This window comes from Notamacropus eugenii, chromosome 1 (genome assembly GCF_028372415.1).
Source record: "Notamacropus eugenii isolate mMacEug1 chromosome 1, mMacEug1.pri_v2, whole genome shotgun sequence".
Taxonomy (NCBI): Eukaryota; Metazoa; Chordata; class Mammalia; order Diprotodontia; family Macropodidae; genus Notamacropus; species Notamacropus eugenii.
In genome coordinates this window covers 235,777,473-235,796,064 of record NC_092872.1, presented here as the reverse complement: position 1 = coordinate 235,796,064, position 18,592 = coordinate 235,777,473, and the positions used below count along the sequence as shown (strand labels likewise).

The following is an 18,592-nucleotide window of genomic DNA, read 5'->3' as shown; positions in this document are numbered from 1 at the left end:
TGGGTATTACCTCACTCAAATTGAGTGACTACCTGAAAAGGCCTGAACCTAAAAGGCCAGGGTCTCCTATTGTATCCTGGGCCATCTCCAATCATCCTGCTGAATATCTGGTCCCTGTATCCAGATGGCTAAAGAAGAGAAAGGGAGGCTGGTGACCTTTGCACAGTTCTCCCTCACTCAAAACAAAGTCAAGTGCAAGTTATGTCATCCTTTCCCTGATGTCATGGTCCTCTTCAAAAAATGGACAAACATAACAACAATTTAGGCCCTTCCATTTGTCTAGAATGCTCTCCCTACCATTCTTTCCCTATATAATTCTCAGTTATAACTTACTTTAAAGAATTTTTTTCAATTAACAAAAATCTACCTTTCTTTTACCTACCTTCCTATTGAAAAAAGAAAGAAAAGCAAAACCCTAGTAATAAATACTCATAGTGAAATAAAACATAATTCCTATGTTGACCTCATCCAAAAAAATGTCTCAGCCCTATACCCTGAGTCCGTCTTTTTCTGTCTGGGGCGATGAGTAGCATCTCATCATTCATCCTCTGGAATCATAATTGGTCATTGTATTGATCAGAGTTCTTAAGTCTCTAAATGTTGTCTGTGTTTCAAATGTTATTTTTCAATACGTTGATCTCCAAGTTCTCATTTATTCTGCGTCAGTTCATACAAGTCTTCCCTGGTTTCCCTTTATAATTTCTGATAGCACAAAAATATTCCATCACATTCATATACCATAATTTGTTCAACCATTCCCCAGTTGATGAGCATCCCATTAGTTTCCAGTTCCTTGCCACCAAAAAGAGCTGCTAGAAATATTTGTGAACTTGTGGGTCTTTTTATTCATTCTTTGTTTTCTTTGGAGTCTAGTCCTAGTTGTGGTATCTCTGGGTCAAAGTTTAGTAACTTTTTGGGTATTGTTCTGAGTTCTTTCCAGAATGTTTAGACCTGGTCACAGCTCCACCAACAGTGCGTTAGTGTATGTATTTACTCATAGACTCTTCTGCATTTGTCATTTTCTCTTGTTTCAGCTCTGCTGATCTGATCCACTCATCATGTGTGCCAACCCAAACACATCCAGAGCTTTCCTTAATCACATCACACAAAGCATTATGTTAACAGATCGCTTATGTAATATTATCTCCTGAAACTAGTTGCTAACATGTGTAACTTCACTATTAAACTTCAGGAGGATTGGGAACAAGCCACTTAATAAATGCTTTTTAGATTGAATATTTACCATTGCATACTTCTGTGCTCTCTGCAAAGTAGGTATTTAATAAATGTGTTTGGCTGTTTTTGTACCTGTGGCTTCTCCACTACCTATTTGGATTCAAGGCTATATTGTGACACAGAATGCTGTTTATATCAAATAATATTCACTGTTTTAGTGTTTCTTAGAGTTCATTGTTGTATAATATTTTTTTCAAGAAAGTTAGAGCACACCTGTGATTTCATTTCTTTAGGGACTTCCCAGTGAGGAAACTCCCTCTACCAGTGCAGATCTGTTCTTCGCTTTTATTTAGTATGTTTCCTGGGGTACTGAGAGGTTAATGACTTGCCTCCAGTCACATAGCCAGTATGGTTAGCACAGTATCCCTTGTACCATATTGCCTCTCAAAATATTTGCCAGAGGACCTTTAATTAAGAAGGAGGGTCTCCCATCTCTAGTTTCCTAGTTACTGACCCATAAAACAGTGTGAAAAGCTGTATCAAGTTGGTTGACCCAGATGGTTGGCACTATGACTTATACTTATTATCTTTCTCATTTCAAAATTTGTAGGTAATTCCTACTTTAAATTGAACATTACAAAATTTTTATTTTTCTTGTATTTCAACCATCCGCTTCAGATCCCAACCACATTTTAAGCAATATAGTAAAGAAGAAATGTTTTACATTGTGAACCTTGATCATGGAAAGATTTTGCCTGAACAGTAAATAAGTATTGGAATCTATTACCAGCTTTGATTTCCCTGTAACTGACATTGCAGTGTAATTTTAAAATGTTTTTGTGTTTTGCATAGGCTGTGAGTCTAATGGCCCATTCATTCATTGCAAGTGGCATTTTTCAAACTGTGGTTTCTAATTGTTTCCCTACTTTTTTTTAATCTACAGGGCTTTTTTCTTACTGTTTCACCAGAATCTATATTAAAAATAGCTCGTCAAGCTTCAGAAAGCAATAAGATCTTCACTTTGAATCTTTCTGCACCATTTATTAGTCAGTTCTTCAAGGAACCATTGATGAAAGTTATGCCTTATGTTGACATCCTATTTGGAAACGAAACCGTAAGTTATCTTTTTTTTTTTTATAAGTCTGTTGGTTTATTTTTTTTAAGTTGTCCTTCAAAATTATTGGTGTGTTTATAAAGGCCAACTCCGTACAAAAAAATGTAATTATAGTCTTAGGTGTGCTGTGATAAATTCACCTTAATTTAGTCGATATTTCAAAATTTTCAACATTTTTTAATGCTGAAGAAGGCCTTCTTTATCTGCAGGGGAGTGGGTGTGTGTGTGTGTGTGTGTGTGTGTGTGTGTGTGTGTGTGTGTGTGTGTGTGTGTGTGTGTAAATGCCCATTTTATTTGGTACTTGTTCAATTCAGAATGCCAAAAAGAAAGCAACCTTTTTTTTTTAAGTTTATACAAGGTAATTTCAATAGGGAGAGAACAAGCAACTATAAGGGAACAGGAAAAACCTCATGCAGAGAGTGATCCTTGACCTCTGCTTAGAAGGCAAACAGACATCCTATGAGTTGAAGGTGAAGAGAAAACGACATTTTAGACATGGGGGACTGGCTTGTGCAAAGGCACGCAGTTGAAGGCAATGAAAACCCAGGTACAGGGAACATCTGACAGGCCAGTCTGACCAGTAGAGAGAGTGTTCAAAGGACAGTACTGTGAGGCTGGAAACCTAGCTGGGAACATGGCACAGCTTTTTGAAAAGGGTTCTGAGGAGTTCAGACCCATATTTTAGTAGTGCCAGCTCTATGAAAAATGGACTAGAGAGCAGGAAGACCGGTAGAAGACTATTCCAAGACTTCAGGTAGGAAGTGATTAGGGCCTGAAATAGGTTAGAGGTCTAAGTGGAGAGAAGAAGATGAAATGTCACTAAAGGAAAAACTGAAAAGATTTGACTGTTTATTGTGAATTTTCGTGAAATTCCTCGTGGGTAAGGGCCAGTGGAATCATAGGTTTGTATATTTAGATATAGAAGCTAATCCAACCCCACTATATTGTGGATGAAGAGATGGATGCCCAGGGACATTGTGACTTGTCCAAGGTAAAACAAGTAGTAAATGTCTAAGTCAGGATTCAAACCCATGTTCTTCAGCTCCAAATCTTTTCTGCTGAACTACACTAGCAGTTGAAATCATCTACCTCCAGGCTAAGATATGTTGGGTGTTTATTTGTTTGCTGCTTTTTAATATGAGGTTTTCCAACTTCTTAAGTCTAGCCATTTTGGTTTTTTGTATGTTTGTAAATTAATCTAGCACTAGGAGAACTTAACAGCTTGTATCTTTGAAACAGAACCTTTAAGAGCTCATGGTCCTGAGGGAGAATTGTGGGAAGGTGGTGGAGTAGGTTAGAAAAATCCAAGCTCTCAAGATTTTCCCCCACAAAAGAGATAAAATAGCCCCTCAGGGTATGTAGAAGGATAAAAATAAATAAGAGTAGAGGCAGAACTGGGATTCCCCTAGAACAATCACAGAAGATTTGAATAAAAATCCCAGGATGAGGTTTGGTCCCTGTGAAGAGCAAATGCCTCCAAGCTAGGATGACTTAAACAACAAGTGGCAAACCTTGATGTTAGCTAGGTTGGGAGGTTGCCTCAGCCCCTGCCACAGGAACCTTTACCTCCAGAGCAGTGAGGATTGTTAGGTATCAGAGCCAGGGAAGATCAAGGGAACCTCTGCTGACAAGGAATGTGACAGGATTGAGAAGAAACCAACACACACAGCAAGGGGGTGGAAATGCCACTGGCTGTGGGTATGTACAGGAGGATGGAGTTCTTGGTTTCTGTTCCAGGCCAGAGGGGAGAACTGAAGGAGAAACTGAGGCCAGAGGTAACATTCCCCCATACCCTAGGACTAGCTAGAGGTGATAACAAAAGCTACTACAAATGAAAAAAAAAAAAAAAGCACAGGCAAAGGAGAACGAATCCAACCATAGAGAATTGCTGTGGGAATAGAGAAGACCAGGGTTCATCTTCAGAGGAGGTTACTGAAGCAAAGAAATCCTCTTCTACCCCAAAGAGTAATGTCAAATGGTCACCTGACCCAGAAGAATTCATAGAAGAACTTATAAAAGACTTTAAAAATCAAATGAGAGAGATTGAGGAAAAAATAAAAAATAAAAAAACAATCTGAGAAAAACAAGATTATGAAAAGAAAGTCAACCATTTAGAAAAGGAGATACAGAATCTTAAGGAAGAAAGCAACTCCTTGAAAGTCAGAATTAGGCAAGGGGAAGCCAGTGAAGTTATAAGAGATTAAAAAAAAGTAGAAGAGAATGTGAAACATCTCATAAGAAAAACAACTGATTTGGAGAAGAATAGAAAGCATAAGAATAATCAGACTACCTGATCATAAAATGAATCTTGATACAATAATACAAGAAATAATTAGAGAAAATTGTCCTGCAGCATTAGAACAAGAGAGAGAAGTAGAAACAGAAAAAATCCACTGATCACCACCTTAAAGAGATCCTAGGAGGAAAACCCACAAGAATATTATATAGTCAAATTCCAAAACCCCCAGCTCAAGGATCAAATGTTACAGGCAACAAGAAAAAAACAATTTAAAGTGGTGGTGCCACAATTAGAATCACGTGAGACCTAGAAGAGATGACGGTAAAAAAACATAGGTCTTGGAACACTATATATCAAAGAGCAAAAGAGCTGGGGTTCTGAACAAATATATCATACCCATCAACACTGACTGTAATTCTGAATGAAAACAAAATGGACATTTAATGAATCGTCAGACTTTTGGGACTTTGTTTAAAAAAAAAAACTTGAACTTAATAAAATATTTGACAAGAAAGAGCCAAGAGAAATACAAGGTACATACCTACGACTAATTACAAGGGACTCAATAAGGATAGTCTATTTACTTTTTTATGGTTGTAAAATATAAAACATATGTCTAAGATTGTTGTTAGTAGTTGGGTAGTTTGTAAGAAAGATTGGGGTAGACCTGAGTAGGATGTGATTTTAAAAAGTAAAACCATGTAGGAACAGATAAAAAGAGTAATCTTATATAAATGTGTGTTCATTCTCAGTTGCCAAAGAAGACCATGCCATCAAAGAAATAATGATTAATGGAAATGGGAATATAAGGGAAGGATGCTTGGAGGGGGTTCAGTTAAGTAACAGGAGGGCAAGGTAGTGGGTAGAAGTAAAGCAGAAGAATCCAGAGGGATAGGAAACAGCAGGAGCAGAATTTGTTAAGGAAAGTTTATGTCTATATATGTATGTATGTGTAGATATGTATGTGTATGTAGGAATATATAAATATATCCATGCTTAACCATGTCCTTCCGGCAGAGGGAAGGGGGAGAAGAAGGTAGGAAAAATAACACAGTAAAAAGCAGGCAGCATAGAGGACAAGAAAACTTACAAGGAAGCAAACAAAAGATGGACAGCTCTCAACACAATGCATAGTATTTGTTATGTAGGCTTTCTTGAAATGGAAATTCATTGCTATGTATTTTGAATCCTTTCTTATGTTCTGCTTTTTTTTTTCTTATTTTGAATTTGTTTCAATATTTAAGTTTATAATGTTTCTTTTTCTTTTCTGTGTTGTATATTTAAGTCTAAAATTTAAAAAAAACAAAAGAGTACATGATCCTCCTCCATGTCTTGATGAGGCCTCCATGTGAGACTCTGGAGAGTTTATGAGATGTTGGCCTGTTTTGAATTCTCATTAAATTTCCTCATTTTGTTTATTAGTATATATTTGCACCTGAGCTTGAATACTATATGTGAAAGTAATAAAACTGAATTTCTTTTTACAGTGACTTTACTCAAACTGGATCTTCTATATTATTTCAAATAATAAGTGGGAAGTATGTATTTTGTGTGTTTTAGAGTTCATATTTAGATGAGCGGTGGCATGCTAGAAAGAGCACAGGTCTATGTTGGGACCTGCCTATGACCAGGAGGCAACCAGTTTGCCCCACTGAGCCCCAGCTACCTTTAAAGTGAAGCATTTGGTCTTATCTGATCTCTAAGGTTCCTCTTAGATTTAAAATGCTATGATTCTTAAATTTTTATCTTCCCTGTGATATGTCTTTTATAAAGTTGATGTTTGTAAAAAAAAAAAAAAAAAGAAGGGGGGGGTCGGTATTTTTCTTTTAGCATTGTCTTAGATGCAGCCTTAAAAGCCCCATTGTGTTGGATTAAGTAGCATAATTATTCAAAGATTTGAGTTATTACAAAACTTGATATTTCACTTCCCTACATTGCTCTACCTTTCCCTCATACCTGATTCTAGCTTCACTCCTCCAGAACAATAAATACAAGTGGTCATATTTTAATGTATATTCTAGACATTTTTTTTTTCTGCTAGTCTTAGAATGAGAGATATTGGGCATTATGAGCTTATATCTTAAGGAATGCTACAAAATCCCACCAGCCTGGGAGAAGTGGTGGTAGGACATACTGATATTGCTAATTAGTACAAATGATAAAGAAGTATCACTGCGCTTTGCCTATCAGTTCAACTGATAACAGAGATGTTTCAGACTAGTACCTCGGAATCTGGTAGTAGTAAAGACCCAACCCAGTTTATCTTACTTAAGTTGTCTAATTCTCTTTCTAACTTCTCTATTATTATTGAAACTACCACCATCCTCCTAGTCCCCTAGCCTTGCATCCTCAGTGTTCCCCTCACTCCTAGCTCCCATTCACCTCCTATACCCAGTGTGTTGTCAGATCTGATCCCTCCCCCTTTCACAGTATCTTGCATACGAAATAGGCCCCCATCACTTCTGGACTATTATAGTAGCTTCTGGTGGCTCTGCCTGCCTTAAGTCTCTCCCCATTCCCATCCATTTAACTGTCACAGTGCAGCTCTATTCTGTCACCCTGTACTCAGAATGGAATAGAAGCTTCTTTTTTATGTAAAGCCCTTCCCATGTTTGCCATCTCACAAGTCACCCCCGTCCCCACATGCCACATTGTCCAGCTTCCCTGGGCTTCTTGCCCTTCTTCACCCCCCATACTCTATCAGGTTTCTGCACTGACCATCCTTCATGCATGCAGGGCTCTCCACACCTTTTGAATGAGCTCAAATCCTATCTCCTGCCCAAAACCTGGTCCGGTCTTTCCCACTTCAGGGGCATCTTCCAATAGATTGTCAACTGCTTAACAGCAGGCCTTATCTAGGCCTTCCTATACCCAGCATCTGGCACATTGACATTAACATGGAATACATGTTGTATAGAGTTATGTTGTACTGGCTCCTATATTACATTGTGGATTCCTTGAGGGTAGCTGTGGTTTTTGCCTTTCTTTGCATCCCTAGAGCTTAGCACAGTTTCTGGCATATTACAAGCACCTATAAAGTATTTGTTGACTGACTGAACGATTCTGTATAACTCTTCATTTTTATTTTATATCCTTGCAAATCAGTTTTCATTTTGCTTTGTTTTCAGGATCCGCAGGGGGGTAAGTATGTATTGAGCTTTTTTTAAAGTACCCCCCCAAAATTGTTAAAATAGAGATGTGCCTATTTTTAGTATTATCAGAAATTCAGAGCTTTCTCCTGTTGATTTCCATGAAGGATCTTTTTAATAAAATAATTAAATTTAAATTACAGGTTTACAGAGGTGGGAAGTAAACATGATATTGTGCAAAGAACTTAGGTGACATGGATTCTAATCTGCCACTAATTAATTGTGTAATTTTATGTGCATACCTGTATTTAAACCTGCCTCCTCATCTGTATAACGTGACCTGAAATTATTTCCAACATTGAAAGTTCATCATGCTAAGTAATCATTTACTCAGAAAACCCAAGGCCTGGAAAATCACTGCTGCACAGTATTGTCTGTGAACAGATTGCATATTCATTATTTTCTCATAGTCACTAGTTAGGTTGTTCTTTTGCATTGTTTTGTCCTCTCCTGCACTTGGAAGACATTCACACGACATCCACCCCCATCTCACTTTTTTTTGCCAGCATCCCTTGTGATCTCTCTAGGTGGTCAAAGGTAGAAAAACTGTCTTTCCTAGGGAACTCAGAGCACAGAGAGACTTTTTGTTGGTAATACTCTGAATCAGAACTGAAGTAGGAAAAATAGATATTGAAATCCGTTCATTAATGCTCTATCAAATTTGAACATTTGTGACATATTAATTTATTGTTTAATTCTGTTTCACCAAAAAAATCCAAGCCCTGTAATATGACCCAGTCCATAAATTATCATGTAAGAAAAACATGTGGGAAATCATATCCATAGTAGGTGCTTAATTGATGTCTGTTGAATTGAACTAAAGAGTGATAGTCACAGTCAGCCTCTGTATTAATGATTCCTTATTCTGGATTAAGCTTTAGTTGTCATCATCCTTGGGCAAGGTACAAAGATGACGAAAAACAGTCATAGGTTTTTGATTTGTGTCTTACATCTTTGTAATTCACAGCCCAAATTTACTTAGCCACAAGTCACCCACTTACTTCCTTAACTGAATGCCCATATAATAAATTTCCTTGAAGACATTTATCACACCTATGGGGAATTATATTTCCATTGGTGCCAAGAAGATAACACAGCTATGCAGTCATTACCCAGTAATACATGACTAGAGAACTTGATTATTTTCCTTGCTTTTAATTTTTATTAAATTAAGAAGTTTTTTCAGGAGTCTCATTTTGTAAATGGTTCTTAGCAGTAATACCTTTCAAAGCACTGTAATCACTAGATAATTAACCTGCCTGGATTAAGTACACTCAACTTTTCCTCAGGATGCTTAAGTCTCAAATAAGGTCAATTATCTCATGATAATAACTGCTTTGTCACGAGTTAGTGCTTAATTCCTCTGTGAAAGTTCACCTTACAATGCACTTTTAAATAGTTTGACTAATAAAATACGGTCGAAATTGGAAAGAGGAATTAACTTTAAGTGTTCCAAGTAAACGAAGAGTGATAGGTTGTGTGGAAGCTCTCTTCTTACAGTACAATGAATTTCACAAATTAATCCATGTTGTAAAGACGATGTGTGGCCCTAGTTCATCTGTCCTTATTCTGGCAGCATTCCCATTCATTTAATATGGGAAATTTTCTTGCAGAAAACCCATTACAAGCCTTTTTAACCTCAAAAAAGGACCCAGTATATAAGAGCATCAGCAGTACTGTTCAAGGATACTGAAACAACTATATCCTTGAGTGATGCTTTCACTTTTCTTTAATGTATAGTTTATGAAGAAATTAATTAGGACCCTGTGAACTGGCTTCTGCAGTTACGTTCAGTACAACACCAACCTTACTAGGACACTGATGCCATTTGTGTAGCAGCATGAGCTAAAAAGAAAGGAGGTTACTTGACAGATTTGAAAACGCAGCAACAATGGCTTTAATAATGGCTCTGCCATCATGTATCTTGAGCTTTAATGAATGGGTGTCTCTGTCTGCAAATACAAAACAATCTTATATCATTTTTATTGTACCTAACAGTCATCCCAAGGTGCTAGAGTCTGCTTCAGATTTTACAGAGTATTAAATAACATTCTACAAAATACGCTTCCCTAGTTTTCACAAAGTGGCCTGAAAGTCTTCATTTAAGTCTCTCTTGTAATAAGAAAAAAAGGAAGGAAAAAAGAAAGGATAAGTTTTTTCTTCTTACTGATAGCTCCTTTTTCAGTCTCTTCAATGAGAAGACAAAAACTTCTCATTTAAGAACAATGACTAACTTTTAATCACAGTGGCTGGTAGTCTCTCTTTTGCTTAATTGCTGATTGGCTGACCTTTATCAGTGCACTCATTTTCACTGGTATTTATAGATATATTTTCCTGACATCTTTTAGCGTAAAACTGAGTAGAGAAAAAATCATGTATAAATAATTTTCTTACAGCTCAGTCATGAATGATTCTTCAAATAATCTTTGATACTATATTATGTCAGAAGTGGTTCACAATTTCAACTCGTATCCTATCAAATATTAACCGCTTTTATTTTTGACATAAAAATGTATAGAAACCAATCTGTAAGTTAAGGTGTATGAGAATATAGTGGGTATTACCTGTAGACATATCCAAATAGAGATAATCCTTATTTGCTTCTTTGTGCATGCCTTTTTACTTATTAATAATGCATTTTATTCCTATGTATTTAGTACTTAAATAGTGATGCTATATAGCCACAAAACGTAGAATGCCATAGTCTCTGAGGATTTAAAATTTTAGTTCCTTGCTGTAGGGAGGGACATTTGGTGGGCAGAAGTGGACTAAAGTATATTTCTACTAAAAAATTGTGTGGGGAATCAGAATGAAAATCTAATCAAAGAGATATTGTGGAACAAGTGGGACACTCAGCACATGGAGTGAATGCCTTGTGCTGTACGTATAGGCAGACCTGAATAGAAGTCACATAGAATGACAAGGCAAGGATGGGGAGGGATAGACACCACTGAAGACAGTGCTTACTACTCACCATTAAGCCCACAGATCCTTCTCTCGCAATTGGAGATAATTTTATTCCTGCTTATTAGGAATAGTTTTGGGTTGTGTGATGTATTAATGTGTATATGTTTGGGGGCTTTTCCCTCCTTCAACGACATGTAAACCTTTAGTAGCCCATGCTCTTTTGGAACCACTGGATAATGTGTACTTGGTTTAAATCACATCTTTTCTTAGTGTCTGCTTTGTGCCTAACAAATCATTGTAGATAATCTCCAGTATGCACAGTGACACTAGGTTGGCACGGATATCTATATTCTGCTACTTCAAGAGAGAAAAAGATGGTCTTTCCTTTTTTTCTTTGGTCACAGTGTCACAAATTGTCTTTAAGAAAGGGGAGTGGGGGAGAACATTAGACTCAGAGGACAATGTTGTCTCCTTCTGAGTCTGTTTGAAGGCCTTTTTTGAAACCTCTTCCGTAAGTAAGAAGTTTGCCCAGAGACTAGATTTAAGGATCTTATAAGATCAATCACCAAGTTTTTGGGAAGGGGAGACAGTAGAGAACAGATTTCAAAGTAATTTCAGGGAAGGGGTACCTGCTAATGTAAAAACAACAACTTATGCCTTCTCTCAAAATCTCGACATATTTTCAGAAAAGGATATTGAAATTTTAATTATAATGCAGCTATGGCATCACAATATTGCTGCTAAGCTCATGAAATTAGCTTCCTCCTCAGGGCCTGACTATCTGATAAATTGTACTTGAATGAAAAAATGAGTTTCACTGTAGCACAAGGGACATTTTTAATGTCAGTGGCATGTTGCAAAGATGTGTTGTAGGAAGGATTCAGAAATAGCTGAAGGCTATTTTAGCTTCATGCTATGAGTGTCTTTTTCCTCTTCTAATTTGTCTCCTTTTCACCACCTCTGTCTTTCTCCCCCTTTCTCCCTCTTTTTTCTCTTTTGTAAGTTGCAATGGCTTTCTGAGGATGAAATTCTTTAAATCATTACCAAGCCTAGCTTCCATCATGGAAGAGCACCCTGTTGTTGGAAACTATTTGAATTGCTCTGGAATTGATCAGGTTTTACCCTATAACATTTTGGGATGTGAATCATTGCTTCCCATAATCTTATCTGTTATATCAGCTGCTACATTACAAATTCATAACTAAAGGTTTTACTGCTTGACTAGTATATTATGAATGGAAAAGTATTTGTTAACATTTAGCTCACTCAGTATTTTTAAATTTACCACTCATTAAAATAATTTAGAAGTGTCAAGTTCACCTTGGAAATAAAAAATGTAGTGCTTGATTTTAAAATGTTGTTGAACAATATAATTACAATTGCTGCTCCACCAACACATATTTAGTTGTTTGCATGTTGTCTCTCCCATTTGAATATGAACTTCTTGAAGCCTGAGGCTGCACATTTGCCTTTCTTTGTATCCCTGACACATAGTAGGTGCTTAACAAATGTTTGTTGATTGACTGATTGACAATGATCATCGCTGCTTTCCTGAGCTTCTCTGTGTGCTCCAGGAGCAGGGATGTTTTAAGAATGTACCAGGCACCAAAGAGGGAGAAGTACAGTGCCCACATGCTGTTTGAAGAATCATCCCCTGAGCATCTGCACTTGTTGGCTCTTTAAGGGTGTTCCTTATAGGCGTGTGTCTTACTGGGAGACATAATTCTGCAGCAACAAGATGAAGCCATAGTATTTAGAACTTTAGAGATCAACCACTCCTCCCCATTTTATAGATGGGAAACTGAGGGAAAAAAGATTACATGATTTGCCCAAGTTCATTTAGATAATAAGTGACAAAAATCACAATCTGAAGCAGTATTTCTTTGCTGTTATTTTAATGCTCTTTTCAGATTAATCAGAAGACAATTAAATGTCTGATACTTGCCAGGTATCTTGCTTGGCATTTGAAAGAAAAATACAAAATGAGACCTTCCTTCCCCTGAAGGAGTTCACATTCCAGTAGGGAAATACAAGATGTAATAAAGGAAAGGGAGTTATGGCATAAAACTGCCACAGAGCATTTGAGGGTTCCATGTTTTCCAGTATCAATGGGAGATCTGAGTTGGATTATTGTAGAAGTTGTTAAGGGGCAGTGGGAAGGGAAAGGTAAGAGTAGGGCAGGGCAAATTTCAAAATGCCCACACTGTGTGGGCCTTAGTTTCCAGGAAATTAACTAAAACAGATATAATTATATATTATAATGTATTATGTATCCACAGCACTTAGCATACATGGTAATAAATGTTTACATAATAAATATTTATTGATTGATTAGAGGCCCTTTTTCAACAAAGTATCTCCCATGTTTGGAAGAAAAGGCTTGAGCCCAGCTAGATATACAGTGAGTAATCTGAGTTTTCACTCACCCACATACCAATCAGGATAGCTGAACTGCAGAAAATGCCAAAACAAAGTAAATTCAGTCTCCCAAAATTGGTTAGGGGTAGGGGGAGAGTTTGGGGGCGGGGGAAGGTCTCCTCATTCATTGATTCATTCATTTACTTTATGAAACTAGTTAGTGGCAGAGCCTGGATCCAGAACTTGAGGTTTCCCAACTCCCAATCCTGAGATCTCTTTCCACTTGAACACGTTTGCCTCCATTCTGCTTTTGAGAAGAAAGTGCTAGAGACTGTGAAACAGTATGTTATTGACTCAAACTAATTTGAATGAACATTGAATTCTCATGAGCCTTTTATTTATGGTTTACCATTGGTCAGATTTAATTCAATGGAATGCTGTATTTGCTAGCTAAAGGTTCTATCATTCCCAAGAGTCTCTTTTCTTCCTCTTTTTTTTACCTACAGTAATAAAGGAGAAACTTTTTTTCAGCCCCCACATAACTGGTTAACGCTAGGCTTGTTCGTTCACCTTGGAATTTGAGTATTGTCACTGTGACTGATAGCAAAGAAAACCAATGTTCTTAACCAACAGGAATTTATTAATAGTACCTTACCCAAGGTACTATATACGATTCCAGGCGCTAGGGATAGGAAGGCAAAGCAAAAAGTCACTCTTACCTTAAGGAATTTATATTTTCCTGGAAGCTTCATCATTTGTAGTCAACAAACATTATAAACACATGGGATCCTGTTTCTCTATATCTTTTAGTTAGTTGTGTGATCTTAAAGATATGATTTCCCATTGACTGACATTTGTGGAAATGTACTTGCTCCCTTCTTAAGCCCTCATCAGATATGGCCTTGGTGCATTCCCTTGTCACTCTACATTTTAGAGCAATAAGACACCTTAGGATTTAGAAATGAAAATACCTGAAAGGCAAATAGATCTACCCCATCTTTTTGCAGATGAGAAAACTGAAACTCAGAGATGTGATGTGATTTACACACACACACACACACACACACACACACACAGTTACACATAATAAGTGTCATGAAGAGAATTTGAATCCATGTCTGCTGACTTCTTATTCAGTAGCATTTCTCCTGTACCACAGTATGTGCCTAGATAGCCTAAAAAAACCTGTCATTTCCAGCACAGACCTCCTTTAGGTATATATAGTTGATCTAGTCTAACTACTCTCATCATTATTCTCCAATATTAAACCCCAGAACACTACAGCCCCTACTAAATGAGATTTCCCAGAAGAATTTATCCTGACTATTTATATTTGAAAGAACAAGTGGATGAAGAATGTCCATTGTCTAGACATTGACATGCAAGTGAGATGGAAAACACTTGAAGTTGGTCCATCAGGACATTTATGTTAGACAAACAATGTCCGTGAAAAGTGAAATTGACCCCCTATTGAACAGGACAGAGAGTTGCTGAATTGCCTTTGGGAAATTATGCAGTGATTTTAATGATCCTATACTTTAAACAGCAATATTCTTCCAATAGTATTATATGGCTACAAATTGTAGAATAGTTAGTCTCTAAAGATTTAAAGTTATGAGTCATCCAAAGGTCAGTGAAGAGACTGGTGGCCACTTGTTAGGAATTCTGTAAAAGAGACTTAAAAGATCATATCCCTTTCAATGCCAGGGTCCTAGGATACTGTGTATGCCTTCTCTCATGGAATTAAACATCTGATTATTGGGGGTGGGGGTTACCTTTTTGTTTTGTTTTTACAAATTGCTATTCAGAGAAGAATATATATTTAAATTAATGCTTTGCAAACTTTTAAACACTGCAGGAATATTGTTACTGTTACCAGGTTCAAATGCAATACCCTTAAATATAAAATGTTGTGTGATTTTAATAAATTAGGAATTAAGTGACTAAAAGTGTGACCTCTGACTCCTGCCATTTAAACTAATCTCTTTCTTAGTAAAGAGACATTCTTTTTTCTTTACCTAGTGACTTTGAGTCATTGCAGGTAAATTATATTGTTCATCCCCTACATGTCCTTATGGTTCACTGAAAATAAAATTGAATCCAAAATTGACTTCTTTTTCATTTTAAACTTGAATCTAAACTGAGTTTTCTTACTTTTTTTATACCCTTTTCCCCTCAAATGTATTTTGTATTGGCAGTGAAATTTTGACATCATTCTTTCTTTTGCTCAACAACCCTAGAACACAGGTAAGCCATGGTTAAGCATGTGACTGAGATTCTGCAGGCTGAATCCCAACCTTCATTTCTCCTCATAAAATTAGAGCTTTGGACATTACAGGCAGCTGCAGAAAAACATCTCAATAACATCTATATGAATTGTACCTTTTGCTACAAATAAAAAATTCATGGGAGCAGGGGAGACTGGAAGATACCTACTCTTTTTCATAATGACCTAAGTTACAGACCTTCCCTCTAGCAATTGGTACACTGAAGTAATGTATGATGTCTGTGTGTGTGTGTGTGTGTGTGTGTGTGTATGTGTGTGAAAGAGAGAGAGAGAGACTTCATATTTTTTATAAATATTTACTTTGGGTTTGAAGTTATGGATTTTATGTGATCCACAGTGAATGGGTTGGTTGTTACTGTAATTAAACTCAACTTGTGAATAGACTTTCCAATAGAAAGGATATGATTCCTAGAAGGTTTGAATAGCAGGCGAGAGGGGTTTGACTGAGTGTTTTGCTATGGGACAGGACTATATTAGGCAAAAGTATGTTGAACAAGGTAACCAAGGATGTTGTTATTACTGTTGTATATTGGCATAAATGGGATGATTTAGCTCTAAAGTGGAGGTAAAAAAAAAAAAAGGGCAGGGACTAGAACTGTGATTTCATTACTGTGAGGAACTTCCAGGTGAGGAATCACTTTGTCCCAGTTCAGATCTGTACCTTTTCTACAACTTAGAGCCTTTGAGAGCTGCCCAGAGCAATGAGTGGTTCATTGGCTTGTGCTGGGTCACACAGCCAATGTGTGTCAGAGGTGAGACCCGAACCCCAATCTTCTAGCATCATGATCAGCTTTCTATATGTTATGCCATTCTGCCTCTCTAGGGGACAAACAGTAATAAACACATACGCACACACGGTCATTTAGAGTTAACAAAAAATTGTACCCACAGCATTATGAGATAGGTTGTCCAAATATTATTCTCTTTTCATAGGTAAAGACACTGAAGCTCCCAGAGAGTAATGACTTGTCTGGCATCAGTATTAAGGGGCAAAGGTAGGATTCCAGTCCAAGTCTGATGATTACGTATTTGTTGTCCTTTCTTGTACGTCACACTGACGATGTGTGGGAAGAAAGGAAAGGAAAGCCAGGCAAGAAGCATTTATTAAACACCTTCAGTGTCCCAGGCACTCTGCTAAGTACTGGAGATACAGATACAAGCCAAAGAAAGTCAAGGAGCTTTCATCCTAATGACGGGAGACGACACACAAAAGGGAGTTGAAAAGAGCTGCTGGTCTAAGGAGGTGTGACGTAGAGGCCTGAAAATTCAAAGCCCGAGAGGAATGAAGTTTGACCAGCCTGGGGTCCTCTCAAAATGGAGACCCCAGGAGGAGCTCTGCATTGAGAGGAAGGACACCAGCATGGCAGAAGGATGTGTGTGCCAAGGGTGAGGAGGCTCCAAGGGAGCAATGAAGTTCTGGCTGAGACCACAGCTGAGCTCTGCTGGCAAGTCCAGAAATTCAGAAAGTTGAGCTTCTGGGAGACTCGTTTCAGCTGGCTGGAACATTAAGAAGTTCCCTGAATACATTTACAAAAACCTGCGTTAAGTGGGGTAGAATTGAAAATTATGTTGACTCCATGATGGTGGCACCAAGAAGAAGTGTGTTAAGTCTGGAGCCTTCCCCGAGTTGACAAATCTACATAGAAACCACTGCTGTTGGTTTATGCAGATTATGCAGTTACTTGTAGCTCTACTAAGGATTCTTGGAGCATTTTTTTTTTCAAAAGATTAATTGCTTCAGTACTTTTAGGTGTTCCTTTTACCACCAATGTAAATTTCAACTCCTTTTCCACTTAATAAATAAATGGTTTTTAGGAATTTCTGTGGCTGGGCATAGAGGCCAACTGGTGGATCATTTGAACACAGGAGTTCTGAGTGGCAGTTAGGTATCCACACTGCCCCCAGTGATGTGAGCCCCCAGTTCCTAGGGCCATCTGACTGCCTTAAGGGGTAGGAAAGACAGGGTAGGTTAAAGCTTCAGTGCTGAAATGAGGCTGAGGTCTTTGAGCACCTGCAGCACGTTAGCCTGGGAGAGATAGGCAGACTCAGTCTCCGTCCCCCTACCAAAAAAAAAAAAAGAAAGAAAGAAAAAAGTTGCTGTGACTGGATCTCTCTCAGCAAGTCTCATAATGAGCCTTGCAAAGCTTTCATAGGCTGGTTCTTAGGCCATACACATGAAATCCTTCCCATCTAGAAGTGTTTGTCCCATACTGGAAGGTTTTCCAATTTGTTGTAGGGCCTTGTTCTTCAATAGATTAGATAAAGGACTGATTTCTACTCCATGACCCTGTAAAGTGTCAGAGGAAGACCTCAGTGGATGGGCATTCTACGTGATCCTCATTTGTGTTGAGATTTACATAGTGCCTCCTGTTGCCAGCATTTCGGGTTGGAGAGAAGTTGAATATCTCAGCCCAGTCCAGTCTCTCAGCCCACTGTTTGTCATCATGGGTAATTGACTGGTTTTGCTGACTTTTGTTCCACTCCTCAGCTTCCCCCCTTTAAGTGGGGGTGTGGTTTATTGGTGCTCTGCCTTCTCTCCCTGAGATGGTCTTCAAAATAGTGACAGTGCTGGTGTCCAGACATCTCAGAGACCTCAAGTCTCTGTCCAGCTCCTTGCACTATCTTTAGTGAGCTGTCACTGCCTCTCAGTGACTTCATCTCTGAAATGAGGACAAACTATTTACTTAACCTTAGGACTGGGAGAAATATACTTTGTAAACCTTAGAATAATATGTAAATGTGAATTATGAAAATGGCCCTCTAGGCTGAGTCAAGAGACCCTAGCCTATGTCATTTAATCTCCGCCCCTGCTTGTTTTGATGCTTGATATCAGAACTAATACGTGTCCTGGCTATCTCAAAGGATTAAAAGACCAAATAAGATAATGCATGTGAAAATACTTCATTAGCATAAAGTGCTCTACAGATGACTGACTCAATACAAACTAAAGACAGTGTTATTATTATTGCATTATCAGTTTACTTATTCTTTGAACTATAGACAGTACAAAGAACCCAAAAAACCGTTCATAAAAGTTGTCTGCTTGTAGAGAACTCTTATCTGATGGAATACCATCCCAGTTTTATTTTTAAATTTTATTTTATTTTAAATAACTTTTCTTCATACATTTTTATTTCAGCCATTGCCAAATATCACACTCTCCCCTATCCAGCATTGACCCCCTCCCTTTTGACCAAGAAAAACAAACAGCTATAGAGGCCACACCATGTGCAGCACTTTGCATCATAATCTCTCCCCTTTTTGCCTGGGCTTGGGGGGCAGGGTGAGGGAGGTGATTATGTATGTCTCATTCATCTCTTCTCTGGGACCAAGATCATGATGTCTTCCTATCATTTGCAGTT

General features: G+C 37.8%; 1 protein-coding gene across 11 annotated transcripts in view; it reads left to right on the top strand.

Moving 5' to 3' along the window:
• ADK (adenosine kinase) overlaps positions 1-18,592 on the top strand; it is a 634,537-nt gene that overhangs the window by 483,179 nt on the left and 132,766 nt on the right. For all 11 annotated transcript variants that reach the window (XM_072628114.1, XM_072628109.1, XM_072628112.1 and 8 more), the window contains one exon: positions 2,120-2,290. In XM_072628114.1, coding sequence (XP_072484215.1) covers positions 2,120-2,290 — 171 coding nt within the window. The remainder of the gene's footprint in view (positions 1-2,119; positions 2,291-18,592) is intronic.